Source organism: Telmatherina bonti (genome assembly GCF_933228915.1).
Source record: "Telmatherina bonti genome assembly, chromosome: 19".
NCBI lineage: Eukaryota > Metazoa > Chordata > Actinopteri > Atheriniformes > Telmatherinidae > Telmatherina > Telmatherina bonti.
The window spans coordinates 6,638,793-6,659,791 of record NC_136617.1 but is presented as its reverse complement, the minus strand read 5'-3'; the positions used below and the strand labels follow the sequence as shown (position 1 = coordinate 6,659,791).

Below are 20,999 nucleotides of genomic sequence, written 5' to 3'. Positions count from 1 at the left end.
GGAGAGATTTGATCTGAAGCAAAGTAGAGATGGACCCATGCCGGAAATACTCGGCAATCCTGGCAAAAGTACGGGGATCAGGATGAGCAGTTGTTTTTGTCGAAACGCCATCCGATACCATGAAAAATGGAGTCATAGTTCCTTTATTATCTATCCGACAGAGGAAGTCTTACCAGCGATTTGGTTGGTGAAGAAGCCGAATAAAAGTTAAATCTGCTTTAATCTGCTGAAAAACGACCATGTAAACACCTAATTCCTGATAAATGTCTGTTCAGAATTATATTATTTATATTTTAAATCCAAATTGTTTAATTCCTCCGTCTTGTAAACATTCATTTAACTCTAAGTTAATTCCAGTTGTTCTGAGCATGCTCGTTACCTTGTCCCGTCCCGATGACTCGCGTGAAGATAGACCACCCGTCTTCGGTCGTCTATCTTCCTTCCAGCTGCTAAACAAAGTGAAGTATTACGGTCTTGTCGAGTTGCTCCGCAAAAATTATAATCAAAACTAGTTATAATCGATACTAGTTCTTATTATGTAGTTTTCCATGTTAGAACTGAAAAGACGAGAAGCAGGAAGCAAACTTTTGTTTGATAAGACGTAAGTACGTCACGTCCGCTTTCTGTCCAATCAGAACCCTTCCCAACCCGCAGAGTTAAGTAAGGAGGTGTTTCCAAGTAAACCATTCATTCATTCATTCATTTTCTGAACCACTTAATCCAATTCAGGGTCGCGGGGAAGCTGGAGCCTATCCCAGATGGCTTCGGGTAAACCTCCATTCAGAATTATTATTTCCTTGTAAATAACACATATAAAGATAAAAATGAATAAATTAAACTTTTATTTGTTCTTACAAGGTTATTTGATCTTTGAACTTTTTAACTCCAGCATTTTCCTCTGAATTTCATCAGTATTTCATCAGTATTTCCTCTGTATTTTCCTCAGTATTTCCCAGTATTTCCTCATAATTTCCTCAGTATTTCCTCAGTATTTCCCAGTATTTTCTCTGTATTTTCCTCAATATTTCCCAGTATTTCCTCAGTATTTCACAGTATTTCCTCAGTATTTCCCAGTATTTCCTCAGTATTTCCTCTGTATTTTCCTCAGTATTTCCCAGTATTTCCTTAGTATTTCCCAGTATTTCCTCAATATTTCCCAGTATTTCCTCAGTATTTCCAAGTATTTCCCAGTATTTCCTCAGTATTTCCCAGTATTTCCCCAGTATTTCCTCAGTATTTCCCAGTATTTCCTCAGTATTTCCCAGTATTTCCTTTGTTTCCCAGTATTTCCTCAGTATTTCCCAGTATTTCCTTAGTGTTTCCCAGTATTTCCTTTGTTTCCCAGTATTTCCTCAGTATTTCCCAGTATTTCCTCAGTGTTTCCCAGTATTTCCTCAGTGTTTCCCAGTATTTCCTCAGTATTTCCCAGTATTTCCTTAGTATTTCCCAGTATTTCCTCAATATTTCCCAGTATTTCCTCAGTAATTCCCAGTATTTCCCAGTATTTCCCAGTATTTCCTCAGTATTTCCTTAGTATTTCCCAGTATGTCCCAGTATTTCCCCAGTATTTCCCACTATTTCCCAGTATTTCCTCAGTATTTCCCAGTATATCCTCAGTATTTCCCCAGTATTTCCCAGTATTTCCCAGTATTTCCCAGTATGTCCCACTATGTCCCAGTATGTCCTCAGTATTTCCCCAGTGTTTCCCAGTATTTCCCCAGTATTTCCCAGTATTTCCTCAGTATTTCCTCAGTATTTCCTCAGTATTTCCCCAGTATTTCCCCAGTATTTCCCAGTATTTCCCAGTATGTCCCAGTATTTCCTCAGTATTTCCTCAGTATTTCCCAGTATTTCCTCAGTATTTCCTCAGTATTTCCCAGTATTTCCTCAGTATTTCCTCAGTATTTCCCAGTATTTCCTCAGTATTTCCCAGTATTTCCCAGTATTTCCTCAGTATTTCCCCAGTATTTCCCCAGTATTTCCCAGTATTTCCCAGTATTTCCTTAGTATTTCCTCAGTATTTCCCAGTATGTCCCAGTATTTCCCCAGTATTTCCCAGTATTTCCCAGTATTTCCTCAGTATTTCCCAGTATATCCTCAGTATTTCCCCAGTATTTCCCAGTATTTCCCCAGTATTTCCCAGTATTTCCCTGTATGTCCCACTATGTCCCAGTATGTCCTCAGTATTTCCCCAGTATTTCCCAGTATTTCCCCAGTATTTCCCAGTATTTCCCAGTATTTCCTCAGTATTTCCCCAGTATTTCCTCAGTATTTCCCCAGTATTTCCCCAGTATTTCCCCAGTATTTCCCAGTATTTCCCAGTATGTCCCAGTATTTCCTCAGTATTTCCTCAGTATTTCCCAGTATTTCCCAGTATGTCCCAGTATTTCCTCAGTATTTCCCAGTATTTCCTCAGTATTTCCCAGTTTTTCCCAGTATTTCCTCAGTATTTCCCAGTTTTTCCCAGTATTTCCTCAGTATTTCCCCAGTATTTCCCCAGTATTTCCCAGTATTTCCCCAGTATTTCCCAGTATTTCCTCAGTATTTCCCCAGTATTTCCTCAGTATTTCCCAGTTTTTCCCAGTATTTCCTCAGTATTTCCCCAGTGTTTCCCAGTATGTCCCAGTATTTCCTCAGTATTTCCCAGTATTTCCTCAGTATTTCCCAGTTTTTCCCAGTATTTCCTCAGTATTTCCCCAGTATTTCCCCAGTATTTCCCAGTATTTCCTCAGTATTTCCCAGTATTTCCCAGTATGTCCCAGTATTTCCTCAGTATTTCCCAGTATTTCCTCAGTATTTCCCAGTTTTTCCCAGTATTTCCTCAGTATTTCCCCAGTATTTCCCAGTATTTCCTCAGTATTTCCCCAGTATTTCCCAGTATTTCCCCAGTATTTCCCCAATATTTCCCCAGTATTTCCCAGTATTTCCTCAGTATTTCCCCAGTATTTCCCAGTATTTCCCAGTATGTCTCAGTATTTCCCAGTATGTCCCAGTATTTCCTCAGTATTTCCCAGTATTTCCTCAGTATTTCCCCAGTATTTCACCAGTATTTCCTAGTATTTCCTGAGTATTTCCTCAGTATTTCCTTTGTTTCCCAGTATTTCCTCAGTATTTCCCAGTATTTCCTTAGTATTTCCCAGTATTTCCTCAATATTTCCCAGTATTTCCTCAGTATTTCCCAGTATTTCCTTAGTATTTCCCAGTATTTCCTCAATATTTCCCAGTATTTCCTCAGTATTTCCCAGTATTTCCCAGTATTTTCTCAGTATTTTCTCAGTATTTCCTGAGTATTTCTCAGTATTTCCTCAGTATTTCCCAGTGTTTCCCAGTGTTTCCTTAGTATTTCCTCAGTATTTCCTCAGTATTTCCCAGTATTTCCTTAGTATTTCCCAGTATTTCCTCAATATTTCCCAGTATTTCCCAGTGTTTCCTTAGTATTTCCCAGTGTTTCCTTAGTATTTCCTCAGTATTTCCTTAGTATTTCCTCAGTATTTCCCCAGTATTTCCCAGTATGTCCTCAGTATTTCCCCAGTATTTCCCCAGTATTTCCCCAGTATTTCCCAGTATTTCCCAGTATGTCCCAGTATTTCCTCAGTATTTCCTCAGTATTTCCCAGTATTTCCCAGTATGTCCCAGTATTTCCTCAGTATTTCCCAGTATTTCCTCAGTATTTCCCAGTTTTTCCCAGTATTTCCTCAGTATTTCCCCAGTATTTCCTTTGTTTCCCAGTATTTCCTCAGTATTTCCCAGTATTTCCCAGTATGTCCCAGTATTTCCTCAGTATTTCCCAGTATTTCCTCAGTATTTCCCAGTTTTTCCCAGTATTTCCTCAGTATTTCCCCAGTATTTCCCAGTATTTCCCCAGTATTTCCCAGTATTTCCCCAGTATTTCCCCAATATTTCCCCAGTATTTCCCAGTATTTCCTCAGTATTTCCCCAGTATTTCCCAGTATTTCCCAGTATGTCTCATTATTTCCCAGTATGTCCCAGTATTTCCTCAGTATTTCCTCAGTATTTCCCCAGTATTTCACCAGTATTTCCTAGTATTTCCTCAGTATTTCCTCAGTATTTCCTTTGTTTCCCAGTATTTCCTTAGTATTTCCCAGTATTTCCTCAATATTTCCCAGTATTTCCTCAGTATTTCCCAGTATTTCCTTAGTATTTCCCAGTATTTCCTCAATATTTCCCAGTATTTCCTCAGTATTTCCCAGTATTTTCTCAGTATTTTCTCAGTATTTCCTGAGTATTTCTCAGTATTTCCTCAGTATTTCCCAGTGTTTCCCAGTGTTTCCTTAGTATTTCCTCAGTATTTCCTCAGTATTTCCCAGTATTTCCTTAGTATTTCCCAGTATTTCCTCAATATTTCCCAGTATTTCCCAGTATTTTCTCAGTATTTCCTGAGTATTTCTCAGTATTTCCTCAGTATTTCCCAGTGTTTCCTTAGTATTTCCCAGTGTTTCCTTAGTATTTCCTCAGTATTTCCTTAGTATTTCCTCAGTATTTCCCAGTATGTCCCAGTATTTCCCCAGTATTTCCCAGTATTTCCTCAGCATTTCCCAGTATATCCACAGTATTTCCCCAGTATGTCCCAGTATTTCCCCAGTATTTCCCCAGTATTTCCCAGTATTTCCCCAGTATTTCCCAGTATGTCCCAGTATTTCCTCAGTATTTCCCCAGTATTTCCCAGTATTTCCTCAGTATTTCCCCAGTACTTCCCAGTATTTCCCCAGTATTTCCCAGTATTTCCCCAGTATTTCCCAGTATTTCCCAGTATTTCCCAGTATTTCCTTAGTGTTTCCCAGTATTTCCCCAGTATTTCCCAGTATTTCCCAGTATTTCCTCAGTATTTCCTCAGTATTTCCCCAGTATTTCCCAGTATTTCCCAGTATGTCCCAGTATTTCCTCAGTATTTCCTCAGTATTTCCTCAGTATTTCCCAGTATTTCCCAGTATTTCTCAGTATTTCCCAGTATTTCCTCAATATTTCCCAGTATTTCCTCAGTATTTCCCAGTATTTCACCAGTATTTCCTAGTATTTCCTTAGTATTTCCTCAGTATTTCCCAGTATGTCCCAGTATTTCCCCAGTATTTCCCAGTATTTCCTCAGTATTTCCCAGTATATCCTCAGTATTTCCCCAGTATTTCCCAGTATTTCCCCAGTATTTCCCAGTATTTCCCTGTATGTCCCACTATGTCCCAGTATGTCCTCAGTATTTCCCCAGTATTTCCCAGTATTTCCCCAGTATTTTCCAGTATTTCCCAGTATTTCCTCAGTATTTCCCCAGTATTTCCCAGTATGTCCTCAGTATTTCCCCAGTATTTCCCCAGTATTTCCCCAGTATTTCCCAGTATTTCCCAGTATGTCCCAGTATTTCCTCAGTATTTCCTCAGTATTTCCCAGTATTTCCCAGTATGTCCCAGTATTTCCTCAGTATTTCCCAGTATTTCCTCAGTATTTCCCAGTTTTTCCCAGTATTTCCTCAGTATTTCCCCAGTATTTCCCCAGTATTTCCCAGTATTTCCTCAGTATTTCCCAGTATTTCCCAGTATTTCCTCAGTATTTCCCAGTATTTCCTCAGTATTTCCCAGTTTTTCCCAGTATTTCCTCAGTATTTCCCCAGTATTTCCCAGTATTTCCTCAGTATTTCCCCAGTATTTCCCAGTATTTCCCCAGTATTTCCCCAATATTTCCCCAGTATTTCCCAGTATTTCCTCAGTATTTCCCCAGTATTTCCCAGTATTTCCCAGTATGTCTCAGTATTTCCCAGTATGTCCCAGTATTTCCTCAGTATTTCCCAGTATTTCCTCAGTATTTCCCCAGTATTTCACCAGTATTTCCTAGTATTTCCTCAGTATTTCCTCAGTATTTCCTTTGTTTCCCAGTATTTCCTCAGTATTTCCCAGTATTTCCTTAGTATTTCCCAGTATTTCCTCAATATTTCCCAGTATTTCCTCAGTATTTCCCAGTATTTCCTTAGTATTTCCCAGTATTTCCTCAATATTTCCCAGTATTTCCTCAGTATTTCCCAGTATTTCCCAGTATTTTCTCAGTATTTTCTCAGTATTTCCTGAGTATTTCTCAGTATTTCCTCAGTATTTCCCAGTGTTTCCCAGTGTTTCCTTAGTATTTCCTCAGTATTTCCTCAGTATTTCCCAGTATTTCCTTAGTATTTCCCAGTATTTCCTCAATATTTCCCAGTATTTCCCAGTATTTTCTCAGTATTTCCTGAGTATTTCTCAGTATTTCCTCAGTATTTCCCAGTGTTTCCTTAGTATTTCCCAGTGTTTCCTTAGTATTTCCTCAGTATTTCCTTAGTATTTCCTCAGTATTTCCCAGTATGTCCCAGTATTTCCCCAGTATTTCCCAGTATTTCCTCAGCATTTCCCAGTATATCCACAGTATTTCCCCAGTATGTCCCAGTATTTCCCCAGTATTTCCCCAGTATTTCCCAGTATTTCCCCAGTATTTCCCAGTATGTCCCAGTATTTCCTCAGTATTTCCCCAGTATTTCCCAGTATTTCCTCAGTATTTCCCCAGTACTTCCCAGTATTTCCCCAGTATTTCCCAGTATTTCCCCAGTATTTCCCAGTATTTCCCAGTATTTCCCAGTATTTCCTTAGTGTTTCCCAGTATTTCCCCAGTATTTCCCAGTATTTCCCAGTATTTCCTCAGTATTTCCCCAGTATTTCCCAGTATTTCCCAGTATGTCCCAGTATTTCCTCAGTATTTCCTCAGTATTTCCTCAGTATTTCCCAGTATTTCCCAGTATTTCTCAGTATTTCCCAGTATTTCCTCAGTATTTCCCAGTATTTCCTCAGTATTTCCCAGTATTTCACCAGTATTTCCTAGTATTTCCTTAGTATTTCCTCAGTATTTCCCAGTATGTCCCAGTATTTCCCCAGTATTTCCCAGTATTTCCCAGTATTTCCTCAGTATTTCCCAGTATATCCTCAGTATTTCCCCAGTATTTCCCAGTATTTCCCCAGTATTTCCCAGTATTTCCCTGTATGTCCCACTATGTCCCAGTATGTCCTCAGTATTTCCCCAGTATTTCCCAGTATTTCCCAGTATTTCCCCAGTATTTCCCAGTATTTCCCAGTATTTCCCCAATATTTCCCCAGTATTTCCCAGTATTTCCACAGTATTTCCCCAGTATTTCCCAGTATTTCCCAGTATGTCTCAGTATTTCCCAGTATGTCCCAGTATTTCCTCAGTATTTCCCAGTATTTCCTCAGTATTTCCCCAGTATTTCACCAGTATTTCCTAGTATTTCCTGAGTATTTCCTCAGTATTTCCTTTGTTTCCCAGTATTTCCTCAGTATTTCCCAGTATTTCCTTAGTATTTCCCAGTATTTCCTCAATATTTCCCAGTATTTCCTCAGTATTTCCCAGTATTTCCTTAGTATTTCCCAGTATTTCCTCAATATTTCCCAGTATTTCCTCAGTATTTCCCAGTATTTCCCAGTATTTTCTCAGTATTTTCTCAGTATTTCCTGAGTATTTCTCAGTATTTCCTCAGTATTTCCCCAGTATTTCCCAGTATTTCCCAGTATTTCCTCAGTATTTCCTCAGTATTTCCCTGTATTTCCCAGTATGTCCCAGTATTTCCTCAGTATTTCCCAGTATTTCCTCAGTATTTCCCAGTTTTTCCCAGTATTTCCTCAGTATTTCCCCAGTATTTCCCCAGTATTTCCCAGTATTTCCTCAGTATTTCCCAGTATTTCCCAGTATGTCCCAGTATTTCCTCAGTATTTCCTCAGTATTTCCCAGTTTTTCCCAGTATTTCCTCAGTATTTCCCCAGTATTTCCCAGTATTTCCTCAGTATTTCCCCAGTATTTCCCCAGTATTTCCCCAGTATTTCCCCAATATTTCCCCAGTATTTCCCAGTATTTCCTCAGTATTTCCCCAGTATTTCCCAGTATTTCCCAGTATGTCTCAGTATTTCCCAGTATGTCCCAGTATTTCCTCAGTATTTCCCAGTATTTCCTCAGTATTTCCCCAGTATTTCACCAGTATTTCCTAGTATTTCCTGAGTATTTCCTCAGTATTTCCTTTGTTTCCCAGTATTTCCTCAGTATTTCCCAGTATTTCCTTAGTATTTCCCAGTATTTCCTCAATATTTCCCAGTATTTCCTCAGTATTTCCCAGTATTTCCTTAGTATTTCCCAGTATTTCCTCAATATTTCCCAGTATTTCCTCAGTATTTCCCAGTATTTCCCAGTATTTTCTCAGTATTTTCTCAGTATTTCCTGAGTATTTCTCAGTATTTCCTCAGTATTTCCCAGTGTTTCCCAGTGTTTCCTTAGTATTTCCTCAGTATTTCCTCAGTATTTCCCAGTATTTCCTTAGTATTTCCCAGTATTTCCTCAATATTTCCCAGTATTTCCCAGTATTTTCTCAGTATTTCCTGAGTATTTCTCAGTATTTCCTCAGTATTTCCCAGTGTTACCTTAGTATTTCCCAGTGTTTCCTTAGTATTTCCTCAGTATTTCCTTAGTATTTCCTCAGTATTTCCCAGTATGTCCCAGTATTTCCCCAGTATTTCCCAGTATTTCCTCAGCATTTCCCAGTATATCCACAGTATTTCCCCAGTATGTCCCAGTATTTCCTCAGTATTTCCCCAGTATTTCCCAGTATTTCCCCAGTATTTCCCAGTATGTCCCAGTATTTCCTCAGTATTTCCCCAGTATTTCCCAGTATTTCCTCAGTATTTCCCCAGTACTTCCCAGTATTTCCCCAGTATTTCCCAGTATTTCCCCAGTATTTCCCAGTATTTCCCAGTATGTCCCAGTATTTCCTCAGTATTTCCCCAGTATTTCCCCAGTATTTCCCCAGTATTTCCCAGTATTTTCTCAGTATTTTCTCAGTATTTCCTGAGTATTTCTCAGTATTTCCTCAGTATTTCCCAGTGTTTCCCAGTGTTTCCTTAGTATTTCCTCAGTATTTCCTCAGTATTTCCCAGTATTTCCTTAGTATTTCCCAGTATTTCCTCAATATTTCCCAGTATTTCCCAGTATTTTCTCAGTATTTCCTCAGTATTTCCCCAGTATTTCCCCAGTATTTCCCAGTATGTCCCAGTATTTCCTCAGTATTTTCTCAGTATTTCCTCAGTATTTCCTCAGTATTTCCCAGTATTTCCCAGTATTTCTCAGTATTTCCCAGTATTTCCTCAGTATTTCCCAGTATTTCCTCAGTATTTCCCAGTATTTCACCAGTATTTCCTAGTATTTCCTTAGTATTTCCTCAGTATTTCCCAGTATGTCCCAGTATTTCCCCAGTATTTCCCAGTATTTTCCAGTATTTCCTCAGTATTTCCCAGTATATCCTCAGTATTTCCCCAGTATTTCCCAGTATTTTCCCAGTATTTCCCTGTATGTCCCACTATGTCCCAGTATGTCCTCAGTATTTCCCCAGTATTTCCCAGTATTTCCCCAGTATTTCCCAGTATTTCCCAGTATTTCCTCAGTATTTCCCCAGTATTTCCCAGTATGTCCTCAGTATTTCCCCAGTATTTCCCCAGTATTTCCCCAGTATTTCCCAGTATTTCCCAGTATGTCCCAGTATTTCCTCAGTATTTCCTCAGTATTTCCCAGTATTTCCCAGTATGTCCCAGTATTTCCTCAGTATTTCCCAGTATTTCCTCAGTATTTCCCAGTTTTTCCCAGTATTTCCTCAGTATTTCCCCAGTATTTCCCAGTATTTCCTCAGTATTTCCCAGTATTTCCCAGTATGTCCCAGTATTTCCTCAGTATTTCCCAGTATTTCCTCAGTATTTCCCAGTTTTTCCCAGTATTTCCTCAGTATTTCCCCAGTATTTCCCAGTATTTCCTCAGTATTTCCCCAGTATTTCCCAGTATTTCCCCAGTATTTCCCCAATATTTCCCCAGTATTTCCCAGTATTTCCTCAGTATTTCCCCAGTATTTCCCAGTATTTCCCAGTATGTCTCAGTATTTCCCAGTATTTCCTCAGTATTTCCTCAGTATTTCCCAGTATTTCCTCAGTATTTCCCCAGTATTTCACCAGTATTTCCTAGTATTTCCTCAGTATTTCCTCAGTATTTCCTTTGTTTCCCAGTATTTCCTCAGTATTTCCCAGTATTTCCTTAGTATTTCCCAGTATTTCCTCAATATTTCCCAGTATTTCCTCAGTATTTCCCAGTATTTCCTTAGTATTTCCCAGTATTTCCTCAGTATTTCCCAGTTTTTCCCAGTATTTCCTCAGTATTTCCCCAGTATTTCCCAGTATTTCCTCAGTATTTCCTCAATATTTCCCAGTATTTCCTCAGTATTTCCCAGTATTTCCTTAGTATTTCCCAGTATTTCCTCAATATTTCCCAGTATTTCCTCAGTATTTCCCAGTATTTCCCAGTATTTTCTCAGTATTTTCTCAGTATTTCCTGAGTATTTCTCAGTATTTCCTCAGTATTTCCCAGTGTTTCCCAGTGTTTCCTTAGTATTTCCTCAGTATTTCCTTAGTATTTCCCAGTATTTCCTCAATATTTCCCAGTATTTCCCAGTATTTTCTCAGTATTTCCTGAGTATTTCTCAGTATTTCCTCAGTATTTCCCAGTGTTTCCTTAGTATTTCCCAGTGTTTCCTTAGTATTTCCTCAGTATTTCCTTAGTATTTCCTCAGTATTTCCCAGTATGTCCCAGTATTTCCCCAGTATTTCCCAGTATTTCCTCAGCATTTCCCAGTATATCCACAGTATTTCCCCAGTATGTCCCAGTATTTCCTCAGTATTTCCCCAGTATTTCCCAGTATTTCCCCAGTATTTCCCAGTATGTCCCAGTATTTCCTCAGTATTTCCCCAGTATTTCCCAGTATTTCCTCAGTATTTCCCCAGTACTTCCCAGTATTTCCCCAGTATTTCCCAGTATTTCCCCAGTATTTCCCAGTATTTCCCAGTATTTCCCAGTATTTCCTTAGTGTTTCCCAGTATTTCCCCAGTATTTCCCAGTATTTCCCAGTATTTCCTCAGTATTTCCTCAGTATTTCCTCAGTATTTCCCCAGTATTTCCCCAGTATTTCCCAGTATTTCCCAGTATGTCCCAGTATTTCCTCAGTATTTCCTCAGTATTTCCTCAGTATTTCCTCAGTATTTCCCAGTATTTCCCAGTATTTCTCAGTATTTCCCAGTATTTCCTCAGTATTTCCCAGTATTTCCTCAGTATTTCCCAGTATTTCCTCAGTATTTCCTAGTATTTCCTTAGTATTTCCTCAGTATTTCCCAGTATGTCCCAGTATTTCCCCAGTATTTCCCAGTATTTCCCAGTATTTCCTCAGTATTTCCCAGTATATCCTCAGTATTTCCCCAGTATTTCCCAGTATTTCCCCAGTATTTCCCAGTATTTCCCTGTATGTCCCACTATGTCCCAGTATGTCCTCAGTATTTCCCCAGTATTTCCCAGTATTTCCCCAGTATTTCCCAGTATTACCCAGTATTTCCTCAGTATTTCCCCAGTATTTCCCAGTATGTCCTCAGTATTTCCCCAGTATTTCCCCAGTATTTCCCCAGTATTTCCCAGTATTTCCCAGTATGTCCCAGTATTTCCTCAGTATTTCCTCAGTATTTCCCAGTATTTCCCAGTATGTCCCAGTATTTCCTCAGTATTTCCCAGTATTTCCTCAGTATTTCCCAGTTTTTCCCAGTATTTCCTCAGTATTTCCCCAGTATTTCCCAGTATTTCCTCAGTATTTCCCAGTATGTCCCAGTATTTCCTCAGTATTTCCCAGTATTTCCTCAGTATTTCCCAGTTTTTCCCAGTATTTCCTCAGTATTTCCCCAGTATTTCCCAGTATTTCCTCAGTATTTCCCCAGTATTTCCCAGTATTTCCCCAGTATTTCCCCAATATTTCCCCAGTATTTCCCAGTATTTCCTCAGTATTTCCCCAGTATTTCCCAGTATTTCCCAGTATGTCTCAGTATTTCCCAGTATGTCCCAGTATTTCCTCAGTATTTCCCAGTATTTCCTCAGTATTTCCCCAGTATTTCACCAGTATTTCCTAGTATTTCCTCAGTATTTCCTCAGTATTTCCTTTGTTTCCCAGTATTTCCTCAGTATTTCCCAGTATTTCCTTAGTATTTCCCAGTATTTCCTCAATATTTCCCAGTATTTCCTCAGTATTTCCCAGTATTTCCCAGTATTTTCTCAGTATTTCCTGAGTATTTCTCAGTATTTCCTCAGTATTTCCCAGTGTTTCCTTAGTATTTCCCAGTGTTTCCTTAGTATTTCCTCAGTATTTCCCAGTATTTCCTCAGCATTTCCCAGTATATCCACAGTATTTCCCCAGTATGTCCCAGTATTTCCTCAGTATTTCCCCAGTATTTCCCAGTATTTCCCCAGTATTTCCCAGTATGTCCCAGTATTTCCTCAGTATTTCCCCAGTATTTCCCAGTATTTCCTCAGTATTTCCCCAGTACTTCCCAGTATTTCCCCAGTATTTCCCAGTATTTCCCCAGTATTTCCCAGTATTTCCCAGTATGTCCCAGTATTTCCTCAGTATTTCCCCAGTATTTCCCCAGTATTTCCCAGTATTTCCTCAGTATTTCCCAGTATTTCCCCAGTATTTCCCCAGTATTTCCCAGTATTTCCTCAGTATTTCCTCAGTATTTCCTCAGTATTTCCCAGTATTTCTTCAGTATTTCCCAGTATTTCCTCAGTATTTCCTCAGTATTTCCCAGTATTTCCCAGTATTTCCTCAGTATTTCCCCAGTATTTCCCCAGTATTTCCCCAGTATTTCCTCAGTATTTCCCCAGTATTTCCCAGTATTTCCCAGTATGTCACAGTATTTCCTCAGTATTTCCTCAGTATTTCCCAGTATGTCCCAGTATTTCCCAGTATTTCCTCAGTATTTCCCCAGTATTTCCCAGTATTTCCCCAGTATTTCCCAGTATGTCCCAGTATTTCCTCAGTATTTCCCAGTATTTCCTCAGTATTTCCCAGTATGTCCCAGTATTTCCTCAGTATTTCCCCAGTATTTCCCAGTATTTCCCTAGTATTTCCTCAGTATTTCCCAGTATTTCCTCAGTATTTCCCAGTATTTCCTCAGTATTTCCTCAGTATTTCCCCAGTATTTCCCAGTATTTCCCCAGTATTTCCCCAGTATTTCTCAGTATTTCCTCAGTATTTCCTCAGTATTTCCTCAGTATTTCCCCAGTATGTCCCAGTATTTCCTCAGTATTTCCCAGTATTTCCCAGTATTTCCTCAGTATTTCCCAGTATTTCCTCAGTATTTCCTCAGTATTTCCCCAGTATTTCCCTAGTATTTCCTCAGTATTTCCCAGTATTTCCTCAGTATTTCCCAGTATTTCCCAGTATTTCCCCAGTATTTCCCAGTATTTCCTCAGTATTTCCCAGTATTTCCTCAGTATTTCCCAGTATTTCCTCAGTATTTCCTCAGTATTTCCCAGTATGTCCCAGTATTTCCCCAGTATTTCCCCAGTATTTCCCCAGTATTTCCCCAGTATTTCCCAGTATTTCCCTAGTATTTCCTCAGTATTTCCCAGTATTTCCTCAGTATTTCCTCAGTATTTCCCCAGTATTTCCCAGTATTTCCCAGTATGTCACAGTATTTCCTCAGTATTTCCTCAGTATTTCCCAGTATGTCCCAGTATTTCCCAGTATTTCCTCAGTATTTCCCCAGTATTTCCCAGTATTTCCCCAGTATTTCCCAGTATGTCCCAGTATTTCCTCAGTATTTCCCAGTATTTCCTCAGTATTTCCCAGTATGTCCCAGTATTTCCTCAGTATTTCCCCAGTATTTCCCAGTATTTCCCTAGTATTTCCTCAGTATTTCCCTAGTATTTCCTCAGTATGTCCCAGTATTTCCTCAGTATGTCCCCAGTATTTCCCAGTATTTCCCTAGTATTTCCTCAGTATTTCCCAGTATTTCCTCAGTATTTCCCAGTATTTCCCCAGTATTTCCCAGTATTTCCTCAGTATTTCCCAGTATTTCCCCAGTATTTCCCAGTATTTCCCCTGTATTTCCCCTGTATTTCCCTAGTATTTCCTCAGTATTTCCCAGTATTTCCTCAGTATTTCCCAGTATTTCCCCAGTATTTCCCAGTATTTCCCCAGTATTTCCCCAGTATTTCCCTAGTATTTCCTCAGTATTTCCCAGTATTTCCTCAATATTTCCCAGTATTTCCCCTCCCCATGCGACCTTTGCCTGTTCAGTTTGGGGGTTGTTGCCGTGGCGGGGTTGGCACATACAGGACAAACAGTCGTGTGTGTGTAAGTGTGTGTGTAAGTGTGTGTGAGGAAAACAACAGTGAGGGTTGCTTACTTTGGTGTGTGAAGGCTCGTAAAGCTCTGTGTTGCCTCTGGCAGGAAAAGCACTTTATTAAAGGCTGATTTGATTTGATGGAGGACGAGACTGTTGGCTGTGATCCATACCGATCCTGTAGCGGCTTTATGTTCATCGGATTATTTTATATGTGCATCTTATTCAGGCTAACGTGGCTTTACATCCATGTTCTCCAAGTTTTTAGTAACCTTCAGTAATGTTCAGTCTGGATTACAACGAAGCAAAGCATCATTTTTCCATTAAAATAAAACGTTTTAATCTGACGGAGGTGTCTGAGATCCCCGTTTTCAGGAAAATAACCTGCAGTCTGTGTTGTTCCCTCCGTTTAATGAAAGACAAGATTACTTTCTGAACGGATACTCTGGTTTCTAAACGCAGGTCAGGAGAAGAAGTATGAGGTGAGGAAGAGGAGGGTCCTCAGGGGGAAGTCGGTGCCTCATTACGCAGCGGTGGAGCCACAAGGGAAGGGGCTGATGGTCGCCTCCGAGAAGCCGTTCGTCTTCACACATGTGGATGGTCGTCCCGTGGAGCAGCCAGAACCAGAACCCATGGAGGTGGAGAAGACAGGTGGGTCACAGGGGGATTCTGCCACTGAGAAGTTTCTTTACTTGAATAAGTTTGTTCTCTACGGGCTGCCGTACTTCCCAAAACACTGCAGGTACTCAGGCCTTTTAGGCTGAAACCCTTCCTGCTATATGTTATATAAAATATGTCATTATTTTATTATTAACACGTCCCCAGCCGCAAAAAATGTTGGGATGTGGTGAAAAAATGAAAAAAAACCCCAAAACAAAATGCTTTAGTTTACGATCCATATTTAGTTTGTAGTATGGGACAAACAACAAATCAGATGTCGAAACGGAGACAAATATGAGCTGAAGGTGAATCTGATGCAGCAACACGTCTGTAACGAGTTGGAACAGGAGCAACAACATGCTGGAAAGGAATAAATACATCTGGAGGAGTCTCTCAGATGAAACAATGCACAGAGACAAACCGGGTCTAATTATTGTGGAAACGTTTCAGATTAATGTTCCTCAGATTTGGAACATTCCACCAGATCTGGTGTTTGTTGTTGTTTCCCTTTCGGCTTGTCTCTATAAAGGGGTCGGCACAGTGAATCATCGCTCCGGTGAATTGGCACACGTTTTATGCCGGATGCCACCAGATGTAGTGTATAATGTCTTTAATCGATTCAGAGAATTAGGAGGAATCTCTGTATGTTGTTAAGCTTTGGTTTTAAAAGCAGGTAAGTTTACTGGAAACCACCGCATGGACTCACTGTGTGTCAACACACTTCACCCTGAAATCCACTGCTGCAGGTTAAAGCTCCATCACACCTCCAACCTCAGTTTGGTCCCACTAGAGCAGGTTTTCCATGTGTCCCAGCTCCAACGCACCAAACTCATATTAACGAGTCGATGGACAGGAGCTTGACTGGCTGCTGGATACATGGAAAATCCCAGCTGAGACCAAACTGAGGAAGTCTGTTGGAGGATCCAGAAACACGCCGTCTTCTCTGGACCAAAGCTCATTTAAAATGTTCTGAGTGGAAACCTGGATGAAGATGTGGAATAGTTTGTGGACAGCATGGACGGCGTGTCCTGCAGACTAAAGAGGAGAGGGAGCATCCAGCTTGTTATCAGCCTGCATCTCTGATGGGATGGGGTTGCATTAGTGCCGATGGCGTGGGCAGCTTCCACATCTGGGAAGCTCCATCAATGCTGAAACATCTGCTCCCATCCAGACAACGTCTCTTTCAGGGAAGACCTTCCACCATGCTGGACCACATCCTGAAGGTGGAACAGGAGAACTGGTCCAGTAGGACCATGCTGAACCACATCCTGATGGTGGAACAGGAGAACTAGTCCAGCTGGACCACATCCTGATGGTGGAACAGGAGAACTGGTCCAGCAGGACCATGCTGAACCACATCCTGATGGTGGAACAGGAGAACCGGTCCAGTAGGACCATGCTGAACCACATCCTGATGGTGGAACGGGAGAACTAGTCCAGCTGGACCACATCCTGATGGTGGAACAGGAGAACTAGTCCAGCTGGACCACATCCTGATGGTGGAACGGGAGAACTAGTCCAGCTGGACCACATCCTGATGGTGGAACAGGAGAACTAGTCCAGCAGGACCACATCCTGATGGTGGAACAGGAGAACTGGTCCAGCAGGACCACATCCTGATGGTGGAACACGAGAACTGGTCCAGTAGGACCATGCTGAACCACATCCTGATGGTGGAACAGGAGAACCGGTCCAGTAGGACCACGCTGAACCACATCCTGATGGTGGAACAGGAGAACCGGTCCAGTAGGACCATGCTGAACCACATCCTGATGGTGGAACGGGAGAACTGGTCCAGCAGGACCACGCTGAACCACATCCTGATGGTGGAACAGGAGAACTGGTCCAGCAGGACCACATCTTGATGGTGGAACAGGAGAACTGGTCCAGCAGAACCACATCCTAATGGTGGAACAGGACATCTGGTCCAGCAGGACCACATCCTGATGGTGGAACGGGAGAACCGGTCCAGCAGGACCACGCTGGACCACATCCTGATGGTGGAACGGGAGAACCGGTCCAGCAGGACCACGCTGGACCACATCCTGATGGTGGAACGGGAGAACCGGTCCAGCAGGACCACATCCTGATGGTGGAACAGGAGAACCGGTCCAGCAGGACCACATCCTGATGGTGGAACGGGAGAACTGGTCCAGCAGAACCACATCCTAATGGTGGAACAGGACATCTGGTCCAGCAGGACCACATCCTGATGGTGGAACGGGAGAACCGGTCCAGCAGGACCACGCTGGACCACATCCTGATGGTGGAACGGGAGAACCGGTCCAGCAGGACCACGCTGGACCACATCCTGATGGTGGAACGGGAGAACCGGTCCAGCAGGACCACATCCTGATGGTGGAACGGGAGAACCGGTCCAGCAGGACCACGCTGGACCACATCCTGATGGTGGAACGGGAGAACCGGTCCAGCAGGACCACATCCTGATGGTGGAACAGGAGAACCGGTCCAGCAGGACCACATCCTGATGGTGGAACGGGAGAACTGGTCCAGCAGGACCACGCTGGACCACATCCTGATGGTGGAACGGGAGAACTGGTCCAGCAGGACCACATCCTGATGGTGGAACGGGAGAACTGGTCCAGCAGGACCACGCAGGACCACATCCTGATGGTGGAACAGGAGAACCGGTCCAGCAGGACCACATCCTGATGGTAGAACGGGAGAACTGGTCCAGCAGGACCACGCTGGACCACATCCTGATGGTGGAACAGGAGAACCGGTCCAGCAGGACCACCCTGAACCACATCCTGATGGTGGAACATCAGAACTGGTCCAGCAGGACCACGCAGGACCACATCCTGATGGTGGAACAGGAGAACCGGTCCAGCAGGACCACATCCTGATGGTGGAACGGGAGAACTGGTCCAGCAGGACCACGCTGGACCACATCCTGATGGTGGAACAGGAGAACCGGTCCAGCAGGACCACGCTGAACCACATCCTGATGGTGGAACAGGAGAACTGGTCCAGCAGGACCACGCTGAACCACATCCTGATGGTGGAACAGGAGAACCGGTCCAGCAGGACCACATCCTGATGGTGGAACGGGAGAACTGGTCCAGCAGGACCACGCTGGACCACATCCTGATGGTGGAACAGGAGAACCGGTCCAGCAGGACCACGCTGAACCACATCCTGATGGTGGAACAGGAGAACTGGTCCAGCAGGACCATGCTGAACCACATCCTGATGGTGGAACAGGAGAACTGGTCCAGCAGGACCACGCTGAACCACATCCTGATGGTGGAACAGGAGAACTGGTCCAGCAGGACCACATCCTGATGGTGGAACGGGAGAACTGGTCCAGCAGGACCACGCTGGACCACATCCTGATGGTGGAACAGGAGAACCAGTCCAGCAGGACCACGCTGAACCACATACTGATGGTGGAACAGGAGAACTGGTCCAGCAGGACCACGCTAGACCACATCCTGATGGTGGAACAGGAGAACCGGTCCAGCAGGACCACGCTGAACCACATCCTGATGGTGGAACAGGAGAACTGGTCCAGCAGGACCACGCTAGACCACATCCTGATGGTGGAACAGGAGAACTGGTCCAGCAGGACCACGCTGAACCACATCCTGATGGTGGAACAGGAGAACTGGTCCAGCAGGACCACATCCTGATGGTGGAACGGGAGAACTGGTCCAGCAGGACCACGCTGGACCACATCCTGATGGTGGAACAGGAGAACTGGTCCAGCAGGACCACGCTAGACCACATCCTGATGGTGGAACATCAGAACTGGTCCAGCAGGACCACGCTGGACCACATCCTGATGGTGGAACAGGAGAACTGGTCCAGCAGGACCACGCTGGACCACATCCTGATGGTGGAACATCAGAACTGGTCCAGCAGGACCACGCTGGACCACATCCTGATGGTGGAACATCAGAACTGGTCCAGCAGGACCACGCTGGACCACATCCTGATGGTGGAACAGGAGAACCAGTCCAGCAGGACCACGCTGAACCACATACTGATGGTGGAACAGGAGAACTGGTCCAGTAGGACCACGCTAGACCACATCCTGATGGTGGAACATCAGAACTGGTCCAGCAGGACCACGCTGGACCACATCCTGATGGTGGAACATCAGAACTGGTCCAGCAGGACCACGCTGGACCACATCCTGATGGTGGAACAGGAGAACCAGTCCAGCAGGACCACGCTGAACCACATACTGATGGTGGAACAGGAGAACTGGTCCAGCAGGACCACGCTAGACCACATCCTGATGGTGGAACATCAGAACCGGTCCAGCAGGACCACGCTGGACCACATCCTGATGGTGGAACATCAGAACTGGTCCAGCAGGACCACGCTGGACCACATCCTGATGGTGGAACAGGAGAACTGGTCCAGCAGGACCACGCTGGACCACATCCTGATGGTGGAACAGGAGAACTGGTCCAGCAGGACCACGCTGGACCACATCCTGATGGTGGAACAGGAGAACCGGTCCAGCAGGACCACGCTGGACCACATCCTGATGGTGGAACAGGAGAACCGGTCCAGCAGGACCACGCTGAACCACATCCTGATGGTGGAACAGGAGAACTGGTCCAGCAGGACCACGCTGGACCACATCCTGATGGTGGAACGGGAGAACTGGTCAGTCCAGTTTCACCAGTACAAACTGGACCATACATGTCCAATCACACACGTACCACTAACACTACAGATTCCGACTCTGGTCGGAACCCCCCCCACCTCGACGCGCTCAGTCTGCAGCTTCAGGGCACGTGCACGTCATCACTATGACAACGCCGTGAGGGCTTTTAGAACCAAGTTGTGCTTGTGTGAGAGTCGGATGCAGCGAGGAAACCTGGCGCATTCTGCACAGTTTGCTGAAAACCTCGATCTACTTAGCGCTGAATTTACCCGACAGTCTGCCGACTTTGAAGCCAAAAAATGTAGATTTGAACTTTTTAGGAACCCGGTTGTGGTGAAAAGCTCACCAAGCAACCTCCAAATGGAGCTTATTGAGCTACAGTGTGATGACACGATCAAGTCAAAGTCAGACTCTGTCGGTGCTGCGTAACTTCCACCTGACCTCCCGACACGCTGCCTCGACTCCGAGCCAAAGCTGCGCCGATGCTCCCCATGTTCGACAGCACATGTCTGTGTGAGAGACTGTTTTCTTTAATGAAGATGGACAGAAGAGCACAGAGGAGTCTGACTGATGAACACCTTCATCCAGTCCTGAGGATTTCCTCAGCTCAGAGTCTGACTCCACTAACTGATGCTCCTGCATGGAGACAGCGACGCCCAGCATCTGGACTGGACCCATGAGCATCATCAGAGTCAATGGAAGCAAACTAAACTGGATAAATATGAGTTTATTTACTGAAGGAACAATCTGTTCAAAGTTGAAAGAGATAATTATTATTTTTTTAGGCGTTGGCCTTGATGGCCTGTAATGAAAAGATTTAGGTTACAAATAAAATCAATATAAAGTTCCAGATATGGACCTGATATTTAGTTCAGTTTGTTTTTCCAAACCTGTTCTGGTTTCAGTGTTTAAGCAAAAATAGGCCCAACTATTAATTAATGTATGAGAATATTTAATACAGTACTGCATCTCAAAGATAAGAAAAACACAAATAATAGCCGTCACTTTCTGAATAAAAAGAAAAGAGTTTGACCCTCGACTTCGCTCCTCTTTTTAATATTGTCCCTCTGTGAATTTGAGCAGCTGGAATCCTGCATCCGACCAGAACGGGACGATGTTCCTCTGGAACTGGGCTTGTAGAGACACAACATGAACATCACAGCGCCGATAAATACTTTAGCTAAATGTTCCTGGTTGTTACTGGTTCGGCTGAGCTTGGGGTCAGATAGATGTGACCACGGAGACACAAGCTGGATCCGGCTGAATCTTCCAGAATCAGCGTCGTTACCTTCGTACACGTGGAGGATTTCTCCCCGTTCAGCTGAACTCCGACGTTGCTTTCATTTGTTTTACTGTTTAATTTGACAAAAACCTGATGACTTGTGTTATTTTACACACCAGATGGTTCTGCTTGTGGACGCAGACATGACCAGGAAAGTTGCTGATTTTTCTGTTTTTACACGTGACTC

At 43.3% G+C, this 20,999-nt stretch overlaps 1 protein-coding gene across 1 annotated transcript in view; it reads left to right on the top strand.

Annotated features, from left to right (window-relative positions):
• nudcd1 (NudC domain containing 1) overlaps nt 1–20,999 on the top strand; it is a gene marked incomplete at its 3' end in the record, with an annotated part of 100,482 nt that overhangs the window by 11,424 nt on the left and 68,059 nt on the right. Inside the window, exon 5 of the mRNA XM_079259195.1 lies at nt 14,691–14,879. Coding sequence (XP_079115321.1) covers nt 14,691–14,879 — 189 coding nt within the window. The remainder of the gene's footprint in view (nt 1–14,690; nt 14,880–20,999) is intronic.